The sequence below is a fragment of the Nelusetta ayraudi genome, unplaced genomic scaffold (genome assembly GCF_046127955.1).
Source record: "Nelusetta ayraudi isolate G7.1 ecotype Tasmania unplaced genomic scaffold, CSIRO-AGI_Nayr_v1 ptg000173l, whole genome shotgun sequence".
NCBI lineage: Eukaryota > Metazoa > Chordata > Actinopteri > Tetraodontiformes > Monacanthidae > Nelusetta > Nelusetta ayraudi.
This window is the reverse complement of record NW_027466222.1, coordinates 400,001-423,766: the sequence shown is the minus strand read 5'-3', so window position 1 is coordinate 423,766 and position 23,766 is coordinate 400,001. Positions and strand designations below refer to the sequence as shown.

The 23,766-nt window shown below is 48.0% G+C and overlaps 1 protein-coding gene across 1 annotated transcript in view; it reads left to right on the top strand.

Annotated features, from left to right (window-relative positions):
• itpr2 (inositol 1,4,5-trisphosphate receptor, type 2) overlaps window positions 1-23,766 on the top strand; it is a 54,763-nt gene that overhangs the window by 13,711 nt on the left and 17,286 nt on the right. The window contains exons 18-45 of the mRNA XM_076014816.1: window positions 121-303; window positions 397-648; window positions 1,303-1,450; window positions 1,544-1,691; window positions 2,180-2,367; window positions 2,486-2,609; window positions 2,715-2,772; window positions 3,051-3,216; window positions 3,530-3,697; window positions 4,105-4,191; window positions 4,274-4,399; window positions 4,490-4,612; window positions 4,766-4,966; window positions 6,038-6,289; window positions 6,460-6,585; window positions 6,673-6,801; window positions 6,992-7,112; window positions 7,271-7,452; window positions 8,150-8,292; window positions 8,688-8,796; window positions 19,962-20,082; window positions 20,246-20,433; window positions 20,526-20,706; window positions 21,313-21,563; window positions 21,653-21,853; window positions 21,964-22,074; window positions 22,333-22,428; window positions 22,531-22,650. Of these exons, the coding sequence (XP_075870931.1) occupies window positions 121-303; window positions 397-648; window positions 1,303-1,450; window positions 1,544-1,691; window positions 2,180-2,367; window positions 2,486-2,609; window positions 2,715-2,772; window positions 3,051-3,216; window positions 3,530-3,697; window positions 4,105-4,191; window positions 4,274-4,399; window positions 4,490-4,612; window positions 4,766-4,966; window positions 6,038-6,289; window positions 6,460-6,585; window positions 6,673-6,801; window positions 6,992-7,112; window positions 7,271-7,452; window positions 8,150-8,292; window positions 8,688-8,796; window positions 19,962-20,082; window positions 20,246-20,433; window positions 20,526-20,706; window positions 21,313-21,563; window positions 21,653-21,853; window positions 21,964-22,074; window positions 22,333-22,428; window positions 22,531-22,650 (4,303 nt within the window). The remainder of the gene's footprint in view (window positions 1-120; window positions 304-396; window positions 649-1,302; window positions 1,451-1,543; window positions 1,692-2,179; window positions 2,368-2,485; window positions 2,610-2,714; window positions 2,773-3,050; window positions 3,217-3,529; window positions 3,698-4,104; window positions 4,192-4,273; window positions 4,400-4,489; window positions 4,613-4,765; window positions 4,967-6,037; window positions 6,290-6,459; window positions 6,586-6,672; window positions 6,802-6,991; window positions 7,113-7,270; window positions 7,453-8,149; window positions 8,293-8,687; window positions 8,797-19,961; window positions 20,083-20,245; window positions 20,434-20,525; window positions 20,707-21,312; window positions 21,564-21,652; window positions 21,854-21,963; window positions 22,075-22,332; window positions 22,429-22,530; window positions 22,651-23,766) is intronic.

The following is a 23,766-nucleotide window of genomic DNA, read 5'->3' as shown; positions in this document are numbered from 1 at the left end:
AAGTAAATGTAATCTGCTTCCATACTTCGGTGTGTATCCACAATGAAGAAAGAAGCAAAGATAAAGAAAAACCATTTGTCCAGACTTGTGACTGGTGCTGTATAAAAACCGCTCTCGCAGGCTGATTGCAAACACGGAGACCACCCTGGAGTCGTCGCTGCTGCACGAAGAGGTGGAGGAGGAGGAAGTCTGGCTCTACTGGATCGACAGCCACAAGGAGCCCCACGGCAAATCCATCCGTCACCTGGCGCAGGACGCCAAGGGCAACCACAAGATGGATGTGGACATCATCACCTACTACAGGTCAGGGTGGCTCTCGTCCGAAAAAAGGCAAATTAAAAACAAGCCAACCAGAATCCTCCTGACTGACGCTCCCCCACTGCTGCGGCTCCGCAGGTACCAGCTCAACCTTTTCGCCAAGATGTGTCTGGACCGCCAGTACCTGGCCATCAACCAGATCTCCGGCCAGCTGCCTGTGGATCTGATCCTGCGCTGCATGTTCGACGACTGCCTGCCCTACAACCTGCGGGCCTCCTTCTGCCGCCTCATGCTGCACATGCACGTGGACCGCGACCCCCAGGAGGCCGTGGTACCGGTGCGCTACGCCCGCCTCTGGACGGAGATCCCGTCCAAGATCACCGTGCATGAGTAGGTTGTTGTTGTTTGTTGGATTTCTTTCAAAAAATACAGAACGTATAAAAGTGAGAAAAAATACATATACACTTTTATAAAAGAACAAAAAAACACCCAAAAATACAAAACCATCACCAAGCAAACACAAAAGAACGACCTCAATCAGTCACCAAACCAGAACATTTGACAGTCAGTACAGTTGCATACAACCCATGTTCCAACCAGCATGAGAATGGTGCTCCTCCAGACCATCAGATACTTCAGCCAGGGTGGGAAGTTCATATTTTCAACTGGAAGAATAAACCCCATATTTTTGAGGGAATTTGTTGAGGGAAAATAAAGAATATCTCTGATCCAGCGAGCATGAGTTGGAGATTCTGCTGGTTTTCAAGTGTATCAGTGTCAGTCTTCCAGCCAATAGAGTGACAACGGCCAAAAGATCTTATTTTGAATATGGGGAGGGGAGGGAAAGAAGGTCAATTCTTTCTCCAACCATCATGGACAAGTTATTAAAGATCTCTGACTGATAATCATGAAGCGATGGGCAGATCCAGGATGTGTGCACCAGGTTTGCAGGAGATTGCTGGCACCTGACACGAGCTGCTGATACAACAGTGTGCATTTCCAATGACTGTCCGTGCGTGTGGTGGTGACGGTGCTCCGCCGCAGGTTCGAGTACGAGTCCAGCGACAGCTCCAGAGAGGAGATGAAGAGGAAGTTCGCTCACACCATGGAGTTTGTGGAGGAGTACCTGCGAGACGTGGTCAGCCAGCCGTACCCCTTTGGAGATAAAGACAAGAATGAACTCACGCTGGAGGTAAAAATTCACTGGACGTGTTTGCCGAGCGCTCGTCTCCTTGTCTCCACCCACTCCTCCCTCATGGCATTTCACACCCTCCCTCTCTCCCAGGTGGTGAATCTGGCTCGCAATCTGGTTTACTTTGGTTTCTACAGCTTCAGCGAGCTCCTGCGTCTGACGCGCACCCTGCTGGCCATTCTGGATATTGTCCAGCACCCGCTCACCTTCATGCACAAGCTCAACAAGAGCCCAGAGGCCGGTCAGTGCAGCGCCTCAGTGGTAGTAATGATAATAATAATAATGATAATAACAATAAGTGCTAAATTGTGTTGTCTTTCTCTTGTAATGTTTAGGATTCAGCAGACATTATTTCAAGCTAGCTTTCACAATTAGAATTTTTTTGTTTTAATTTTTCAAAAGATTGACTGATAACGTAATGCACAACATATTTATACCTTTTTACTTTTCAGGTGCAGTGATGCATTGATTTCAATCTCTGCGGTTAAGATAAAATAAAGAGCCTTGGTGTCGGCATGACCTTTTTGTGTAATTAGAGGAAATATTCATTTTGAGTTTCAGATGACGGAACAAAGGGAGCAGGCCGTAATTTAAGACAATACTCAACAACTGCTTCGCCTTTATGATCCAAATTTCCCAGATTTTGCAGATTTCACGTAAAATAGCAGCTTGAGCAGATGCCCGTCGTGGTGTTGACGTCTGTGTGACGGCAGTTGTGTTGCTCTGCAGGCAACAACGTGCTGCGCACCATCCACGGCGTGGGTGAAATGATGACTCAGATGGTGATGAGTCGCGGCGTGCCGCACAGCCTCCCCGACACGCCGTCGTCCCTGCGCTACGGCAAAGGCCACTTCCTGTCCGACAACGAAGACGTGATGGTGATGGACACCAAGCTGAAGATTATTGAGATTCTGCAGGTAAGACGCCCCCCGCTGGATGAGTAAAAGGCAACACCTGCTCGCATTGGCTCAGGTCGCTGGTCGGATTTTGACTTCTTTCTTCTTTCTTTTTTTCCGCCGTCCGTCCATTTCTCAGTTCATCCTGAGTGTGAGGTTGGACTACAGGATTACATACTTGTTGTCCATCTACAAGAAAGAGTTTGGCGACAAGACCATGGCGGACAGCAGTGCCTCCGTCAGCGAAATGCCCCCACTGACACGTGAGACTTTCTCCGAGGGTTTTTCTTTCACGAAAAAAAAACCATTCACGAGCGTGAACTCTCATCATCATTCTTCTTCTTCTGCGATGCTTCTTCTGTCTGTAGCCTCTGAACCCGACATCGATGAGATTGCCACCAAAGCGGAAACCATGTTTGCAGGGAGGTAAGAGAGGCGCAGCTCTGTAGGCCCAATCTGTAACGTTTATAGGGCTCATTGTGATGTTGTGTCTGTATGTTTTTTTTATATTAATTATAAATAATGAATATAATAATTTATATTAGTTAATTTTCCGTCTTTTTGCACTATACAGTTGCTGCAAATTATGCAAATTTCCCCACTAAAATAAAGGCATTCTATTCCATTTTATTCTATTCTATACATAAAAAATCTATATATTTGGATGATGCCCCACTGACCGTACTGGTGTGTGTAATTTCTAGCTCAGAGTTAAGTGCGGTGGAGCTGGATGACGAGGGTGGCCGGACCTTCCTGAGGGTTCTGATCCATCTCATCATGCAAGATTACCCCCCGCTGGTGTCGGGCTCGCTGCAGCTCATCTTCAAACACTTCAGTCAGAGAGCTGAGGTGCTGCAGGCCTTCAAACAGGTAGCTACAGCGAGAGCGCAGTGCTTGACACCGGCTGGCCGCGGTGATCCTGGCTGAGGTCGGTGTGATGGCTGTGGATGAGGGGGTTTCTCCTCAGGCCCTGAAACAGCCTTCTTCACTCAGAGCTTCTCCAGCTGGAATCCAACTGTAGCACAAGCTCCTGTTTTAGCAACCAGCTGATGGCACAATGTGATGCATCCAGGCTTTTTTGGCAGAGACATTGTTTCACACTTTTATTGTTAGAAGAAAAAATACAAGAAGAAAACCCTGTGTCTGGTGTGTTTCTCATCCTTTGTGTGCGTGCGTTCTCCAGGTCCAGCTGCTGGTGTCAGAGCAGGATGTGGAGAACTACAAGCAGATCAAGACGGACCTTGATCAGCTGCGTCTGACTGTGGAGAAGTCGGAGCTGTGGGTGGAGAAAAGTGGAGGCTACAGCGGTGAAGAGCTGGGGGTCAGGCAGGGCAAGGAACAGAATCTAGAGGTGCCAAACCACACTTTCAGCATCCAAGCACCAAACTTCACACTGAAGCCAGACATTTGTCTCTCCTCAGAAAAAAAGATCGCTGTATTTAACACCCTTGCATGCATTCAGCTGCAACATAACTGGCTCCTTTGTTTTGTAATCTTCATGCCATAAATCGGATTTTATGCGTACAGTGGGGATAAAACTGCTCTCCATCAGCTTTTATTAGCCAGGACTGTAACATTTGATGGCATTTATGCGTCGTTGAAGCAGCCACATTACACGGCAGATATAGAACAATGCTGTGAGCTTTATTAAGAGTTTTCACACCATTGAGAACTTGCAATCATTTTAAGGCTTTTATTAAGTACTTCACAATTAAATCCCACGATTAAAGCTGTTTTTAATTGTGTTCTTCCCGACAGGAAGTTGTTCTAAGCCCAGTGCAGGACGGAGATAACAAGCCACAAATCGACAGCAACAAGGCCAATAATTATAACATCGTCAAAGAGGTAAAACTGTAAAGCTCTCAGTGTCTTCTAGGGTTTATTCTGTGTTTTCTATCTGTAACTAAAGCTTGTGTGTGATGTTTAGATCCTGCTTCGGCTCAGCAAGCTGTGCTATCCCAGTAAGAAGAGCCGATTGCAGCAGCAGAGGCTGCTGAAGAACATGGGCGCCCACACTGTGGTGCTGGACCTGCTGCAGATCCCCTACGAGAAGGTTTGCAGCAGCCAAAGACATCCGCAGCCTGTCGTTCTTCTCATCTAAACTGCCTCTCCAACGGCTGTCTGTCTGTCTGTCCTGTTGCAGAATGACGAGAAGATGAACGAGATCATGACCCTGGCTCACACCTTCCTCCAGAACTTCTGCAGAGGAAACTCTCAGAACCAAGTTCTCCTGCACAAACACCTCAACCTCTTCCTCACTCCAGGGGTAATTATTATTAATATAATTAATAATTTTACAAAAAAAAGTCAACGCCAAAAATAAGTAGCAAGTTATCCTTTGTTTTCAATCCCAAACCAATTCTTGGCATCTTCTCCGTGTTATATTAATAAGGAAGACCTCTGTTGTGTCTCCCACCAGCTGCTGGAAGCCGAGACCATGCGTCACATCTTCATGAACAACTTCCAGCTCTGCAACGACATCAGCGACCGCGTGGTCCACCACTTTGTCCACTGCATTGAGACGCACGGCCGCCACGTTCAGTACCTCAAGTTCCTGGCCACCATCGTCAAAGCTGATGGGAAGTACGTGAAGAAGTGTCAGGACAAAGTCATGACGGAGGTGAGAAGGTCAAACTGGGCCAGAACCTCGGCGCTGCTGCATCCGCTGATTATTCATGAATAATGTACGGCGGGGGGGGGGGGGCCGTCATGTAAGGCTCCGGTTCCAGCGGAGTATCCTGTGCCCCGGTGTTGTTCACAAAGTTCTTATTTGGCATCGCTTAAAGGTCACCCAACTGCTCTTCTGCAGACAAACACGCTCGCCTCATGCCAAGAGTGGCTCGTCATCTTTCAGCACGTCCCGCTTAGCAACTTAGATTTGGATCTAAAGGCATCAAGGAACGAGCGCTCATTTAGGTTCTGCTCACGAGCGTGAGAGTCTTCAGGGTGTGGCCGTGTCCTGAGGGATGTCCTGACGTGTCTCAACATATATTTCAAACCAAGTCATTAGACTCAAATGTCAGTAGTTTCATTTTTGTGGCTGATTTTTTTTTTAAAACGGTGGTTCTCCACTGGTGGAGTCTCAGGACCCACTTTTCCTTCCTGGTCAGCATTCAAATTTGTCCCACAAAAATGGAGAAATAGTGCAGCTATACAGAACGCCTTCATCCAGTCATAATCATCATATGAACTCAATATAATATTTAATATTCAAATACATAAGTATACCTATTTTAAAATCTTTTTTTTAATAAAAGGGAAACTGTCCACAAAGCCGCGACCCAATCAAAACAATTGTCCGACCCATTTTTGGGTCACGAACCACCATTTGAGAAACACAAAACAAAACACAGTATTTGCCTCAGTGGGGGATTCATGAAGTTTATTCAATTTAAAATCTTGGCAGGTTAAAGCCAGACTTACTGCCGTCCCAATCAGAATTGCCGCGTGATGTCGTCATGTGACGCTAAGCAGGCGTCAGCTGATAACGTGTAACAACAACAACAACAGGGTCACGTCAATGTCACGCGACACAGGAGGACCTCAGGCCTGCAGAGAGTTTGGAGGTCAAACATGTTTTGATAAAAGGAAGAAATCACAGAAATTAGATCTAGAAATGAAATCAGCTATGTGCTCATGCGATCAGGTGCGCCACCAGGTGAACTCACAGCTTGACTCTCCCTCCTTGCAGCTGGTGAACGGCGGCGAGGACGTGCTGGTGTTCTACAACGACCGCTCGTCCTTCTCGGTGCTGCTGCAGATGATGGCGTCGGAGCGCGAGCGCACGGACGAGGACGGCTCGCTGGCCTACCACAACACGCTGGTGGAGCTGCTGGCCGCCTGCACCGAGGGCAAGAACGTCTACACCGAGCTCAAGTGCAACTCCCTGCTGCCGCTGGACGACATCGTCAAAGTGGTGACCGATGTCCACTGCATCCCGGAGGTGAAGACGAGTCACGAGTGCGCGGCTGACAGACAGACAGACAGACACTTTATTGATCTCCAGGAGAAATTCACATAATTTCCCCTGATGAACTCAGTTGCAGTTGTGTGTGTTGCCTTCAGGGTGCGTTGTTTTCTCAACCCTGTCGTTGCCGCGTCCTTCTCCTCCAGGTGAAGGCTGCGTACGTGAACTTTGTGAATCACTGCTACGTGGACACCGAGGTGGAGATGAAGGAGATCTACACCTCCAATCACATCTGGAAGCTCTTTGACAACTTCCTGGTGGACATGGCCAGCGTAAGGCGCAAAGAAAGACTTTGTGTTGTACTTTTGTATGGAAGTCGTGAACACTTAGCAGGTTATTAACAACCTTATCGATTTCAGGTGTGCAACACCACCACAGATCGCAACCACGCCGACTCTGCCCTGGAGAAGTACGTGACGGAGACGGTGATGGCCATCGTCAAGGGTTTCTTCAGCTCGCCGTTCTCCGTCAACCACGCCAACCTCCAGGTAGTTCACATTTATGTTTTTCCACCAAGTTACAGATTTGAGCAACTTTACCATTGTTTGCCTAGAACCTTCCAGTGCAACTGGAAGGTTGCAACGGTGATGCAACGTCCATGCAAAAGTCCTCCCTCTTTGCTCACATTTGCACCCCTAAGAGTGACAGCGGTGCCTGGCGCCTCTGCTCTCTCCACAGACAAACCAGTCCATCTTCATCAAGCTGCTGCAGTCCTCCTTCAGGCTCTACAACTGCAACTGGATCATTTCGTCTCAGAAGGCCAACATCGAGAGTTGCATTAAGACACTCGCTGATGTCGGTGAGCGTTGGCTCCGCTGTTCCATCTTCCAGTAGAGATATCAGCGATGTTCTCACCATAGTCAAGTCATATAATCAGGGGTCACATGAGTGCGAGCCCAAGCTGCAGGACATGACCGACCTCTTCAAAGTCTGATCTTGAATTGTGATTCTCCGCAGCTAAGGCGCGAGCCATCGCCATCCCCGTGGACCTGGACAGTCAGGTCAACACCTTGTCTCTCAAAGTCCACAGCACCATGGTGCAGCGGGCAGCCAAGGACTGGAGGATCTCTGCCCGTACACGGCCACGCAAGGAGCCCCTGGGCTGCCCAGACTACAAGAACATCATTGAGAAGCTGCAGGTGGGCCTGCCCCCCTCTTTTTTAACAAACACTGCAAGTATTCGCCCTGCGTAGCTGCTCCGAGGTTGCACGTCGGCTCTTCGGGGCTTCAGCAGACAGTTTGGTGAGAGCTGCCAACTTTTAGAGGGATGTTAGAAATCCCCCCCCCATTAAATAGAAACAGCAACTTGTCTTTAGTGCTGCAATTGTCTGTATGGATATGTAATGCAGATTATAATCTTTTTTTAAGCTTCAGAAAATTTAACAGACATTTTACCCACATCTATATTCACTAATGCTGTATCAATGTAAGCTCCACATTCATTGGCCTCTTTTAAATTCACTTCATTTGAGTCTTTAGAAGCGCGGTGGCAGCGCCCCGCTGCCCGACATCGCTGCTGCAGGTGAACGCAGCGTGCAGAGTTCTGCACCACAATTTACAGTTGACATCAATGAACAGCGTCCTGCCTGGCACTGCACGGCTCTGCAGGGAAAAGATCAAAGGGTCGCTGACAATGATGAGGCTGTTTTAGACTTTACAAGTTGAAAAATAATAATAATCAGTTACTCTGATTATTATTATTTTTTAGAATCAAACTGAAAGCAATTTGTAATTATACCGCCGTTCTCAGGTTTTCATGAATATATATTTTTCTAATTATGCTCTGAATAAGAGTTTTGATGGAGCCCTAATATTCAATTTATTTATTTTTTTCAGGGAGTCGTCTGTCTTTTGGAGGAGCAGTTCAGCCCCAAAGTTCAGGCAGAGTTTTCAGTGCTGGTTGACGTCCTTTACAGCCCAGAGCTGCTGTTTCCAGAAGCTGCTCGCTTACGCTGTGAGAGTGGAGCCTTCATGTCCAAGTAAGTCCAGTCTATAGATCAATAGCAGTGTTGTGGCCTTTGTTTGAGCTGCAAGCTGATCAATTAAAAAAGTTGAGCAACTTCAATTCAGTTTCTTCACTGAACGACCATCTGTGAATTATTTTTAGATTTTATCAGAGTTGATCATTATTTTTATTATTATTATTATTATTATTATTTTTTATCACATTCAAGCCTTTATTTAAAAAGTAAATTGTCGATGCACAATCAGTCCAGCAGGGGCGCTGTTACTCTGCTGCTGGGGGCCCTCCTGGGACATTTCACCAGGTGGCGGTCGATAAAGGATCACTTTGTTTTCAGTTGTGGTGCCAGTGGGTGCATTAGCAGAGGCGTGACAGCCATTGACGTGGTGGCTCCACTTGTCGCCCTGTCAGGCTCATTAAACACACCAAGAAGCTCATGGACAAGGAGGAGAAGCTGTGCATCAAAATCCTCCAGACGCTCCGAGAGATGCTGGAGAAGAAGGAGTGCTTCGATGAGTCTGTGAGTGCTCCACCGCCAACACTGAAAGCACCGAAAACACTGAAAACACAGAAAACACTGAAAACACAGCTTCACGCTGAGTGATATCTTCTCACCCTTCCAAAAAAAAAGATGGGTATCCCTCCCTCCCTCATCAGCCTTAATGAAGTGCAATTATCAGAGTGGTTGGTGGAGGATGGAGGTGGCAGCAGTGCTGTAGCGAGCGCTGCCTTCCTCTCAGGTCTGTCAGCCCAGACTCTTCATCAGTATGCTGTGGGCCTGTGTCTGTGTTACATAAGGCAGGGAGGCACTTGAGGACACGCTCACACTGAGAGGGAGAATAGGATGGAGAGGGTGGAGGGTTGGGAGGGAGGAGGAGGGGGAGCCGTCTCTGAACAAACAAATCGATACTGCAGCGACGGATCTGGGAGGGAGGGGGGAGGGGCCCGGGGGGGGTGCAGCAGTCTGTTGTCTGCTGTGCACGAGCACACGCACACACACACGGCATGGTCAAGAGTACTGAGAGGGCGGGCGGCTGGAGGAGGAGGAGGAGGAGGAGGAGAAGGTGGAGGAGGAGGCTGTGCGTGCAGAGCGATGGTGCAGAGGAAGGTCATCTCTGCAGACACCTTCCCAAAGGTTTCTGGCACCCAGACTTTGAGTCCGGCTGCAAGGAGACAGTAGGTCACGGCGTCTGGCTCGCTCGAGTTTCCGGTCCAGTCGGGCTCCAGCGAGTTCTGCCCCCCTGGTTTGCTGCAAAGCTGAGCAGGCAGGTGCTGCTGCCCTCAGACCACCAGGGCTTCCATGTTCTCCTCGCGCTTCTCTTCCTTCATCCTCTCGTGCTGTCGCTGAAACACTTTGTCATCTGTCTGCCTTTAAATGACAATTTCATAGTCATTCTGTTGATGCACTGATTTTTATCTGGGAGAAAGGCACAGCAGCGCCCCCAGCTGGCCTTCATCTGGTCTCCTGCTCCGCACCTTCTTGTCAGAACACGTCAGTCCTGTTGCTTCGGTACCATTTCTAGTCAGTTCTAGTTCTACTACTGTATTTATTGCTCAAGTCATGTCCGGTGACGTCTTCCTCAGCGTCTGCGGCGTGCCGGGCAGGCAACCAGTGCTGTGTACTGCTTGACCAGGCCAGCTGAGGGCGCTGTGTGATGCGTGTAAACTTTTTAGCTTGCAACTTGAGGCAGTGTGGCTGTGCTTAAGTGATACTTAGGATAAAAGCAAACAATGAAATCCTAGTTTGGTTTTTCTTTTGTCAAGACGAGGAAAAACAAAACTATGAGAAACAAAGACAGAATGGACATAATAGAAAAATTAAATCCTAATCTGAGATTTTTTGTGAATTAAATCCCATGCAGTCCATTTGCAAAAAGCTTCATTTTGGAGTCGCAACAAACGCAGCGCCAGCTTTGTCTCTGCGTGTTGAAGGGTGGAGAGGAATCGCACAGAAACTCATTTTAACAAGGGAAAAAGTGACTCGACGTCTCGCTAACAGTACGTGAAATGTCAGTTTGTGTGTGTGTGTGTGTGTGTGTGTGTGTGTGTGTGTGTGTGTGTGTGTGTGTGTGTGTGTGTGTGTGTGTGTGTGTGCACGTGTGCGTGCGTGTCATCGGCAGCCGTCCGTCTCTGGCGTTTTCCCTCTCGCCCTGAGCGTGGAGCTGCAGCCTCGCTGCACAGCACAGGCACCAGGGAAGAGGAGCGACTGATGAAAATAATGAGAGAGGGAGAGGCAGACAGACACAAGAGAGGGAGAGAGAGAGGGAGGGAGGGAGGGAGGGAGGGAGAGAGAGTGTGACAGCGCACGGGCTGCAGAGGTTGGTGGCTCCCCTGGGATGCAAGTGGGCGGAGGAGGAGGAGAGCGAGAGAAAGAGAGAGACGGCGGGAGAGTGATCAGGGAGGGGAGGGGCGGGGGAGGAGGGGTGAGAGAGAGAGAGAATGGGCCATGTGAGGAGCCACGTGAGTGGGAGAGCGAGGGGAGAAAGGAGCGGGCAGCGGCGGCAGAGCGAGGGATTGGAGGGAAGTGGAGTCGGCTGGGTGGAGGAGGAGACGGGGCAGGGGGTGCGCTTACGTAAGAGCCCGCAGTGGCTCAGCCGGAGTCACGTGCACCGCCATGTTCTCCCTCCCTCCCTCCCCCCCTACTCCCTCCCTCCCTCACTCGCTCGCTTGCTCTGCCGTCTGCTCTCCTCCTCCTCCTCCTCCTCCTCTTCTTGCCCCCCAACTGTGCATTGTCTCCGTCTGTGCCATTTTCTTTTTTTTTCTTCTCGTCTACAACCCCCCCCCCCAGCCACCCCCCCTCACTCCCTCTCCTCCCTACCCCCACTGCACCCCCCTTCGTCTTCCCACCCTAGCCGCTCTGTTTGTTTGGCTGGGTCACATCAGGAGTTCTGGTCCCACGGGCAGCAGACCAGGCAAAGTCAGCAGCAGCAGCACACACACACACACACACACACACACACACACACACACACACACACAGTGACAGTGCTTTGCGTCTTATTGCTGCACCTGAGCGGTTTCAGCCGACATGTAAAGTGCTGCTTTTGGACGGTTGTGTGGGAGCGATGCCAGGCCCAGTCAGCCTGGCAGTCCCCCCTCACCCCCCTGATCCTCCTCACCTCCCCTAACCCCCCTCACCTCCCATAACCCCCCCTCACCTGCCCTGCCCTGTCTGTGATACTCGGCCGTGAGCACCTGAGCTGCTAGAGAGAGAGAGAGAGAGAGAGAGAGAGAGAGAGAGAGAGAGAGAGAGAGAGAGAGAGAGAGAGAGAGAGAGAGAGAGAGAGAGAGAGAGAGAGAGAGAGAGAGAGAGAGAGAGAGAGAGAGAGAGAGAGAGAGAGAGAGAGAGAGAGAGAGCTCTAAAGCCTGGGCTGGGCTGCATTACTGCATGCATACTAGTGAGTGGTGCTCAAAAAAAGAATGAATCATGCATTTTTTTTATTTTTTTTATGTTTTTATTTTTTTATTATTATTTTTTTTTATACATACCAGTGTGACTCATCCGCACTTGATGCTCTTTAAGGTCATGGAGCAGCGATAGTTGTCTTCAGTAAACCTCACTGCCAGTTTTAATTTTTATTTTTCACATTTACTCACTTTTTATATTTTGGACTTTTGACTTCATTATTTTTTAGCTGCCATTCGACTCACTGAATGAACTAAAGAAAGTTTAAAAATGTAAAAAAAAGAAAGAAAAAGAAAATCAAAATTGTTTATTTATTTATTATTGTAAACATCTTTGAAAAAAAAAATCTGTTCTACTTTTAGCAAATTCTCTGTGTGGAGCACATGGATGTATGCATGTGCACCATAGGCAGTCATGTGCATGTGCACCTAAGCATGTCCTCTTGTTTATAGGGGATTAGAGCGGCTAGTTATGTAATGTCTCTCTCTCACGCTCATCCCTGTCATTCACACCGGCTCCGTCGCTCCGTCGCTCCGTCGCTCCGTCTTCCCTCGCCAAGTTTCACACCACCTGCCCAAAGCAAAGAAGATTTGCAGATTACCACCCTTTCCATGCTAAGCGCATCACACGGGTGGGAGGCTTCTCTCACATGTGCGGGCACTCGCACACACACACACACACACACACTAGCAGTGTCACACTGGCTGAACCCTCGGTGAGCTCATCCTGCAGGGTTTTCCCTGTGTGTCCCACGGGGAGGAAGTGGAGCTCGGCGAAGGTTTGGTCCACAGGAAGCAGGTCAGCGAGGGCAGGAAGCAAAGTGGTGAACTCAGGCTGCACGGCTGTCATTTCACTTGGAAAGGAAAAAGTGAATAAATAAGCAGCGTTGCAGGATTATATATGTAGGAAAATAAGGAGTCAGGTTTTTCATGACTGAGGGACACTGTTCTGAAAACCTCCAACAGCTGGGATTTAGTGTGACTAAAAACATCTTGACTTGTATTAAATATAACAACCACTCCATGGGAACTCATTTATTTGTGTGCACATGGATGGTGGCTGTGTTTATTTTTCATTGTGTTATGTTAATTTCTTTTGGTAACACACGACTTTTGTTTGCCCTGTGAAACGTCTTGCTCCCTCTGTGTGTCTCAAGTGATCCTGAATCATGTCTGCACGCCTGCAGCTCTCTGACTCCGGCAGTACAGTTGTGGTGCAGAGGCTGGAGTTGCACATGTGATGGAAAAATGTTCCGCAGATGCGGTTGATTAGAGGAAGGCGTCTGAATTTTTTCTGTCTTTTATTTTAGCGGATGGAAATTAATTTCAATGTGCTAAAAGGAGCGTGTTTCTGAATGTACCTTTTTATTTGGAAAAACACAAAACAAAAAAAAAAATCCCAAATATTCACGTGTTTTACCCCCTAAAGACTTTAGAGTGAAAGGTTTTATGACATGTACCAACTGTCTGAATTAGTGTTAAAAAGCTCATATACACATATTTGTTGGGGTTACGACAGGAATATAGGCAACCTGTTCAAACAGCATGTTGCATGTATGCATACAGCATATTTGTTTGTTTCTTTTTTTAAATTTTGCTTTTACACGTCAGCTTTATGTAATTTGGGTGGCGTGGCACCACTGGCTTAGCTTGGACCTGGAGAAACAAGAGGGCTTCCTGTGGAAGAAGAGCCTCGGACTTCACGTATCTGCGGTTGGAGTTGACAGAGACTGCTTGTCATTGCAGACAGTGTTTGGATACGGTTCACAGCGCGTTACTCAGATCTGATTGCATGTGAGGTGAGTCTCTTGTGCTCAGGGAGGCACATGACGGGACCATTGAATCTTATGAGCTTCCCCAACTTTCATTCGGACCAACCGCTTCTTCTTTTGACTCTCCTCATGCGGCGCTGCTGGGGTTGGACGAAGTCAAGGGTTATTTCCGCCCAGTCTGTGTCTGCTAGTGAACTTTGTTTCTGCTGTGGTTCCACGATAGTGAACAGGGCCATAATGGGCCTGGACTGCTGAAGCCTTCAGTCCTTCACAAAGAGAGAGGCCCATATTCATATAAAACAATTTTAACTATATAATATATTACAACTATGTTGTGTTCATGTGTCGAATATTTTTTTCAGCCAACAATTAAAAAAATCTGAGGATTCTGATTATTTTTTTACAGAGTGAGTGAGACTTCTGCAGACATGCACTTCTGATTATATCCAGATAGAACTAAACTCTGACACAGCAAAGCCAATAAGAATAAATCCTGGGAAATTATTTTGTTTTCACTACACTCTCCACAGTGTTTTACGGCCCCTCAAAGACTTCCTTATCATATCTTTGTCCACGCTGTCCTCGCCAGAGATAAAGCACCATAAATCACACGGGACAGTCTGCTGTGTTGCTACAACGTCCTCGAAGCCCCTTCTGACATCGCCGGCTCTCTCACTCTCAAGTCTGATGCTGAAAGTGATGTCAGTAGGAAACAGTTAGGTTGGTGTCTAGGTTGCATACACCTACCAGTCAGAAGTTTGGACACGCCCGATGAATTTATTGACTATTTGATGTTGCAGTTTCTCACTGAAGGCATCACAACTACGTATGAACACACATGGAGTTATGTAAGAAACAATAAAAAGAATAATAAAACATGTTTTATATTTAAATTCTTCTAGGTAGTCACCTTTCATAAAAAGTGTATTTATTGGGCAGTGTAACCTCGTCACTGTGGGGTTACTGCAGGCCCTGATGGCAGCGCATCTCCGCACCGTTTATGTGGCAGCAGCAGTCGTAACAGCATGTTTTTAGCCAACTCATCCTCTGGCTGGAGGCTAAACATCACCATGTTGAGTGTCTCCGCAGTCACTGGGATCTCCTCAGTGGTCATAGGGGTTTGCAAATGCCACCAACACACACGGAAATATCAAATATATCACCTTTTGAAATTTGAACAACGGCTGTGCTTTATTTTATTTTATCTCATTTTTTCCCACTCTTCCAGTTGTCCAAGCATCCGTGATCAACTCTTAGCAAAGCAAGTGAATCGCATTTAACACTGGTAACCATGTTGAAGTGGCCAGTCAGCAGTCTGCCTCTCTTCCCTCCTGCTCCTCCTCCTGATCACTTGTTTACACTGCTGCTCTTGTATTTGCCCCGACCAGCTTCACCAATTGCTGTCACATGCCGCCTTAATTTGTTTTGCCGATGTGCTTGTTTGTTGGGCAAAAGCATTTTCTGCGCTAAGGAGATGTAACTAGGAAACTGTTGCAGTGACTGCGTGCGACGCGTGCTGCATGGCTGCGTTTCAACTTTTTTTTCCCACATGTTTGCGTGCTCCAGTCGATGTCGCGTTTCATTTTCCTCGCCGTTCAACTTGAACAACTGATGGGAAGTTTCCAACAAAGGCCTCGTTGTTGTTGCTGTAGTTGTTGTTGTACATGTAGAAACTTTTCGAGCCTGGAAAACAAAACTGTTGTTTGGTTCCCTGGCGACAGATGCCCTCCGATACTGAAGCATTTCAAGTGGTTGGCCATGAGTGAGTCTTGACCCTGTGAAGAGAGCTGCACACCAGGGGTCAGGACATTAACAACAAGACACCTGAGTCATGGGGGGAAAAGACACTTTTATCAGAGGCCAGTTTGACTTGAACCAATCAAATCATTAGGTGTGTGGTTTTTTTTTTTTAAACGTGCTCTATTTTTTTTTGTTGTTTGTTTTCATTTTAGTATTAAAAATGATTGGAATTAGTGTTTCTAAACTTGAGAGTAATGAGAAGCATGAATGCAATTGCTATTTCCTAGAAGGTCGGCATCAGAAATCGCACTTCGTGTGTGTGTGTGTGTGTGTGTGTGTGTGTGTGTGTGTGTGTGTGTGTGTGTGTGTGTGTGTGTGTGTGTGTGTGTGCCTTGGAAGAAGTTGTGCTGGAAAATGCAGCGTCAGTGTCAAAATCACTTGTTTCTTGGCCCTGGTGTCCTCGGGCTGTATGCTGTGTGTACTGATCCTCAGATTTCTCCCTGAAGGCATCGCAGTTGGCCTGTGTTGTGCCTTCCTTCCCTTCCAAGGGCCACCAGTTTTCCCTGAGTATGTGTAAGAAGGGGAGAATATGGCAGGCGTTGTTGGCGTGTGCTTTATGTGTGTGTTTTTTTGGCTTAAGTTAACAGTCTTGAAAAATGATTTTTGTCTGTTTAGTAGACATGTTGAGTCAATGCAGGCACAGTGCAGCAACTCGCCAGTTGCGTTTGCATTTCAAATTGAACTAATGAGTGGGGAACTAGAAGCAGATCAGTTTAGCAGTGAGACAGAAAAAAGCTTTTTCTCTCCTCTGAATTTTATTTCGGGTGATTCTGGGAAAATGAAGCCTATTTTGCAGAACTGCAACAGAAAATGTTTTCGTTCCATGTTTACAGGCCGCACAATATGTTAATCAGTCACAACTGGCCCTCTGTGGCATTCTGCTGTGTAGGACCAGACGCTGCATCACATCATCTGTCAAAAGTTGAGCGGCTCCTTCTGAAGGTTTTCCAGAAATCCTCTGCGGCTGCTCTCCTGGTTTAGGTGTTCGCCCTCCCGCGAGGCCCCTGCACGTAGAAAACATCCACAAGTTAGATTGAAGAGGCTTTTCGCTGCCTGCTACTCTTTAGAATTTTCCAGCTGTGTTTTTCTGACACTTTAAAAAGAAATCCTGCTCAAGTTTTACGCAAATCTTGAGCGTTTGAAGCTGCAAAGAGGGAGTTCCCGACGAGGTCTGACGCCAGACACGAGTTTATTCCGAGCAGGATCAAACTGGTTTTCTCCCTGTGTTGTGTGTTGTGTCATTTGTTGACACCAGCAGCACAAAGTCTGGCTTGAAAAATCCCTCCAGGAGATGCAGAGCGCCGGGACAGCCGTGCAGCTCAGAAGCTCGTCGAGGAAAACGACTTCACGTTCCTTCGTGCGTGGCGGCGTGCAGGACGCTGGCGCTGACGCTCACGCCCACACGTGCACATTGTCTGCCTCCTCGACGGCTTTCTGTCGTGCTGGAATGTGTCGCAGCGAAGACAAACTATTAGCCCCTCTGATGGGATCCTGCGTTGAACCGCCCCTCTTCCCCCTCTCCCGGATAATCGACCTTGTCTGACCTGCGCCGCTCATGCAACCCCCTCCCATCCCTTCCGAACCCCACCCCTCCCACCTCCCCTCCCATCCCCCCAGGCTCAAGCCCGCCGCTGTCTGCTTTGGTTCACGGCTAACGCTGCCCCTCGTCCAGGCTGCGCGGCTTCTGCAGACCCCGTCGAGAATCGGCGAGCGGCCCTGCTGCCTTTGTCTCTTCTGCCGACGTCTGAGAGATCCGCAGACAGCCGAGCTGTGGGAGGGAGGGAGAGAGGGGTGAGGAGGAGAGATGAGGGGAGGGGAGTGAGGGGAGGGCTGGGTTGAAAAAGGGAACATGAGGACGCTGGAGGAGGTAGGGATCAGCAGCTCATCCGCAGCTTGGACACCAGAGCCGCAGTGTGGCGTGCCGGTGCACATTTTAAAGAGCGCCACGACTGTCTGGCTCTCGCCGGGCTTTTTTGTTTGTTCCTCTCGCTCCGTCAACCCCCCCCCCCCCTCCTCCCACCTCCTCTGTCAGCTCCTCCACCTCTATTTCTATCTCTCTCTCTCTCTCTCGCTCTCTCTCTGTCTTTCCTGTGGCTCTTACATCACCTGACTGGGTTTTGCAGCAGCATGCGGATGAGTCAGGCTGGAGTCGAGTCTCTCCCCTAACACCACCCCGCCTGCAACCCCTCCTCACCCCCCCCACCACCTACCCCTGTCCGCAGACTGCAGCCCCACGGAGGAGCGATAAGGAGAGAGCGGGAAAAAAAAAAACATAAAGCAAACGCTGCGAGCCCCCCCAGTAACTTAGTTTCATAAATGAGTCGAGTCCAAACCCTCACATCCCCGCTTGGTGAAAAAGAGTGAAAATGAATCAGACGTGATTTCAGCCCCACAGTCAGGAAAAGTTTTTTTTGCCCTGCGGAGCCTGACGGAGAGTCTGGCTGCGTGGAAGCAGAGAGACGTTCAGTGGACGCACGGCTCCAGTTCAAGGTGTGTGTGTGTGTGCGTGTGCGTGTCGGTGCGTTTGAGACAGTCAGCCTGCCAGACAGTGCAGGCAGACAAGTGTCTCTGCTGACTGCAGATGAGATGGAGTATTTACTGACACAAAGAGCATCAGCCACACGTGCTCCTCCGCCTCTCCCACTTCAAGGCTCGTCGGTCAGGCTGCACCGGGTCAGTCAGTCTGTCACTCAGTCAGTCACTCAGTCAGTCTGTCTGTCTGTGTCTGTCAGCCCTAAGGTTTCCCGGCCGCCTCAACTTTGCGTTTAAATGTTTGTTCAGGACTTCAGGAGTCCTTGTACAAAAAACCAAATCTGATTTGGAAACCAGGAGTGTTCCTGTTTGGTCATTCATTTCTTCTTCCCACATTGTATTACACTTTTTATACGTCCCCGGGCCACTAGCTGTGGGGAACAATGCCTCCAAATGCAGCTGCAGAAATGATTGGAGATGAATACCAATGGGCTGTTTTCTTCATATTTAATGGAGGTGTGACGGTCACAAAGCGGGAACGTGCAGATGAGCAGAGACACCAGCAACTTGTTGTTGTGTCGGCCTCAGACGAAAACTGCATCATAGGAAAAAGAGGGATTTCAAATTGATTTGTCAATGATTTTATTCATGATTTAAAATGATTGAGTTTTTTTTTTTTTAAATATTAAAAAATATAAATTAATGAAGAAATAATCTAACTAAATAATTTGGTCACCATTATTAAAAGAAAACAAATTGAGGCGAATGAAGATGTTGGTAACTTTTATAAAAGATGAATTAAATGACAAGCAACGGACCAAAAATCTGTTTCTCATTTTATTAATTCCCTAAATTGACCCTCAATGAAACAGACTTCCTCCATTCACTCAAACTGACGTCCAAACTGATGGCCAGCGCTGCAATCCAACCAGACATATTATACAATGAAGATGTGCCTTTACTGTCTTTCTCGTGTTGTTTTCCCCCCACCACCTGCTTCCACCAACATGGCGGATGCTTCTAATAAATAGTTTCTATGGAAACCAGAGGTGGCTTGCTGCCGCCCATTGATCCTTTGCCTCCGCCCACCAAAACAAATCCATACGTCCATCCCGTCCACCTCTCCACTCGTGACAGTGGTAATGTGTGGCATTGTCCACTGGACACTGCAAGTCTTGCCGAGACACTGCAAGTCCTCCACTGGAACTGTTTAGTTTGACACGACTGCTGAGTGATTCTCTCATTCCAGCGCCTCGGCATCCGTTGCCTCTTTAGTGAGAGTTTGTCTGGGATAAAGAGGAAATGTAATAGTGGGATGAATGTGCCGCCACAAGCAAAGTGCTGCTTTTAAAGGGCTGTTATGTTCCGTGCATGAATCCCACACAAATCAGCGCATGCAGCCTTTTGTCACAGTTTCACGGCGCCGCTTTTGTGCGAATGACACGTTTGTTTTTTTTGTTTTTTCCATTTCTCATTTCAATTCTGTTTATCCTGCATTTTATATGCTAACAAGGTTTAAGTGGGTGCCGAGTGTTCTTTACATGCACTTGTTTAGGACTGTGGGAAGAAAATCAGCGGCGGGCCTGTGTGCACAGAATGAAATAAGGTTGAGTTTGAACCAGAGGGCTGCATTTCTGTGTCTTCCCATTTAAGGCATTAAAGCTTAAGACAAAATAAGAAGTATTACTAATGTATTTATTTATACGTTTATTTAGACGGAACAGTGCATATGGATGAGTACATGAGTATTCAGCGTAAATATGCCGTCTTAGCACTGCTGCTAAGTTTCATCTGTAGTCCCCAACAATACAATAATTGACATAGAAATAGTTGACATAAAAAGTTCATAAACATTCACACATAATAATTACATAGCTACACTATTGCACAGTAACAATACAATAATGTTACAAGAACAATAATGTAGCCACAGGTGTTAAAAATAGACTTGTACCTGTCTCCTGCTGCTTGTCTTATTGTTGTGCTTCTCAATGAGACTCTCCAATTTCCTCCTTGAATGATTGTTGTCATTCTTGTGGCCGGTGCTCTTATCAAGACTGAAATGTATCATGAGATAACCGAGATATCTCCAGTTAGGTGTAAAGTGATAGCGGGCCCTATTGTTTGTAAGCTCTGCCACTTTGGGTCTTTGGTTAATTATGTGAGTTCACTAGTTTGAGGCTGCTGCCTCCTCAGACACTGATATGGACTTAATATCACATTTCTGTCTTCACAGGGGAACGAGCTCAGAAAGATTCTGCTCACACGCTACTTTGGGAATCAAAAGCTCCACTCCAAGTCGGAGCTGGGAAGTGGAAACAGCTCATCTGGAGGCTTTGTCAAGCCGTCATCCGCAGGTTGATACCACAGTGACTACTTAGCGCACAGGAAACAGCCGCAGATAACACGGCAGCGCTCTGCTCCTCAGGGAGAAAAGAGGCTGCTCAGCTCTGTGCCAGCCAGCATTGGTTTCCATCAGACTGAAGGCTTCATCAGCCATGTTTCTTTACATCTCTGCAGGAAGTTCCCCCATGTTGGACTCTGACAGGCCAGTGAGCACCATGGTGGAGATCCAGTGCCTCCTGGACAATGTCGGGACGTCGGAGCTGGTGATCGACCTCATCGTCAACACCAAGAATGACCGGGTGTTTGAAGAGAGCATCCTGCTGGGCATCGCCCTCCTGCAGGGCGGAAACACTCAGATACAGGTGAGCAGCAACTTCTTCTTGGAGTTGGGGAATTTGGAGGCATACGCCTCGTTTGTCTCGCTTTGAAAGATGTGCTTCCACCTCTCCCTCAGATCTCCTTCCACTACCAGCTGTACAAGCAGAAGAAGTCAGAGAGGTTCTTCAAGGTCTTCTACGACCGCATGCGCCTGGCCCAGCAGGAGATCAGGGCCACCGTGTCGGTCAACATGTTTGAGCTCAGCTCCAGAAAACGTGACGATGACGGCGAAATCAGCAGCGTCAGATATAAAAAAGGTGTTCAGGAAACACTCGAACCTGAAGAGCTCAGAGCAGCTGCACTGTGTTGAAGCTTTGCAGATGGTGAACAAGTTCTCGGGCCCTCAACACGACCGAGTAGCCTCAGAAACGGGGCTCGAATTAAGTTCAGAGCAGCCGCACTGTAGTCCAAACATAATCTTGTTAACTGTAATATTTACACCATGTGTGGCCATCAGGTTCAGATCGGCACAGAGCCTCAAACAATGGCGGAGCATAAATCCCCAATGATCTTTGTCGCTCTGCTGACCTCTGTGCAGACTGTTGTTCCCAGTTCCTGCAGTCACATGAGTGGGCCATGTGACTGCCCACATCACAAGCCTATCAAAAGGCCATTGTATCAAGATTGAGACCCTTTTATGCTGCAGAACCCCATTCAATACTACCCTTTCGTCGAGGGGGGTCTCTGAGTTTCTTCTTTAATACGTCTAGAATGTCATTGCGTAGGCCGCCATCGATCAAGTTAACCTTTCACTTGTATCACGCAAGCTTGATTCTCACTTCCTTGTTAAAAAAAAGAAAATAATACAGAAAATATTAACTTTCCTTTATATAACAGATTCTTTTTTTATGGACTGTGTTAAGGGAAAGATTCAGGCCTTCATATACGGGAGGACATGCGAGGGCAGCTGAAGGAGGCCTCCTCCGTCACCTCAAAGGCCTTTTGTGCCTTCAGAAAGGAGCTGGACCCCGACCTGGAGGGCCTGGGCCAAACCGGCGATCTGGGGGCTGAAGAGGTTCTGGAAGAAACCCAGATGAGCCCGGCCATCACCATCATGAAACCAATACTACGTTACCTGCAGCTCCTCTGCGAGAACCATAACTCGGATTTGCAGGTACTTGCCGCCATTCGCTCGAGGACGCCGAGCTCCAGCGTTGCTGAAATTGGCGGCGGACTGACTTCAATTCTCTCCACGCGACTTAGAACTTCCTGCGCTGCCAGAACAACAAAACAAACTACAACCTGGTGTGCGAGACTCTCCAGTTCCTGGATTGCATCTGCGGAAGCACCACTGGAGGCCTCGGCCTGCTGGGCCTTTACATTAATGAGAGCAACGTGGACCTGGTGAGACAGACGTTGGAGACAATCACCGAGTACTGCCAGGGTCCCTGCCACGAAAACCAGGTACCCCACAGTGACTGGACAGTTCAGTGAGTAGGGAGTCTGTTAATGATGAGACGCCAACCGGAGCCGTCTGTCTCTCTGTCTGTCCGTCTCTTTGTCTCTTTTCACAGACGTGCATTGCCAAGCACGAGTCAAATGGCATTGACATTATAATAGCACTGATTGTCAATCCCATCAACCCGCTGGGGAAGGATCGACTGGACCTGGTGCTGGAGCTGAAGGTGAGCACCAGGGGGCTGCAAGGCCTCCTGCCGCGGCTTGCAGCAGCCAGAAAAGACTCCACTTATTCTCACGGTTTGCCGAAAAGTAAATCAGCCCTGAAGCTTTAGAAGTTTTTCTATGTACGCACACGTTGGGTTCAACGGAACAGTGTCTATCTTGGAACTCTCTCACTCCACACGTTTGTCCATGCGTTTGATGGATTGATTTCCATCCCGCTGACATAAACACAAAGTTGAACGTCACGCATTCATTTGTAGAACAACGCCTCCAAGCTTCTGCTGGCCATCATGGAGAGCCGCCATGACAGCGAGAACGCGGAGAAGATCCTCTCCAAGATGAGGCCCACTGAACTGGTAGGACTTGTCAGCATGCACACCAACACAGCACACACACACACATAGATATTGGTCTACACCTGGAGGTGGACGCAGGTTTCAGTGACGTCTGTCCCTCAGGTGGACGTCATGAAGGAGGCCTACGCTCAGGGTCTGGAGAGCGACGAGGACGAGGACGGTTTTGTGGGCCAGATCAAACCCAAAGACGTGGGACACAACATCTACATCCTGGCCCACCAGGTGAGTCGCAGGAGAAGATTTGACTCATTCTCTGCTGATCCCCGTTGACTTCATATTTACACTGGACAGTGTAAAGTGGGAAACACTTCCTTTCCTACTGCTGTCAGCTGTCACCATCAGAATACAACGACTACGTCTAGCTGTGAACACCTTGCACTCCTGTGTAGGAGGTGCAGTTGAGCTCCTGCCCCTGCATTTGTCTCACTGTCCTTTTCCAACAGACAGTGCTGATGATCTTAAGAGCCATGTAGCTTCTACTATCTCAAAAGTGTGCACATGCAGTAAATTGTCTGTTATATCTATGACCATGGCATGTTGGCAGAAGTGAGTCATGACCTCAGACAGAGCGCTGTTGCTCACCTCAGGGTTTTAGTTTCCCCCAATATCTTTCAGCAGATACCGCCACACTTCCTGACACCCTTTTTTCATCATTAGTCTGATAGCAAACACTGGTACCTGTATTAAAGTGGGGAAAAAAAAGAATATTGACTCATATAAAGGACACCAGAAATCTGAGTGTCTGCCAGTGCTCTTCTGTCTGAGTGTCGCCTCTGAGCTTCATAATGGGAAAGTGCTTTTTTATGAATGAGTGGCTCTACTTTTAGGTTGTAGACAGAGACGCTCACTGAAGCTGACTTTAGTCACCGTGCACCAAACACACACTGTCCAGTGAGGACGGCAGTCTCTGAGACTTTAGCAGAAGAGTAAGTGAGAAACAGCAGGTTGTAAAAATGCTCTTGTAAAGTGCTTTATGTCTCTGTTATTGGCAACCAAAGAGTTGACACAATACGAAATAACAGCACAAGGATGAAACAACAATCAAATGTTGTCTCGTTTGTGTGATAGCGAATTGAAGTTCTTTTAGCCGAGCATTTCTATGACATCTTCCCCAAACCAGCAAGTAACTGAAAAATGCTGAACAAATTGCACATTGTGCTGTCGTTGTGTTTTCTCCACACCTTTGTGCTATTTTACTGGAGTCTCTTGCTGTCACAGTCATTTTCAACAGCAGCTGACAGCCTCTCATACCAGCTCAGCGTCAAACCCCAGACCAACGCAGTGGGAAACTGACTCGCAAATACGTAAAGACCAAGACTGTAGTGCCCAAAATAGAGA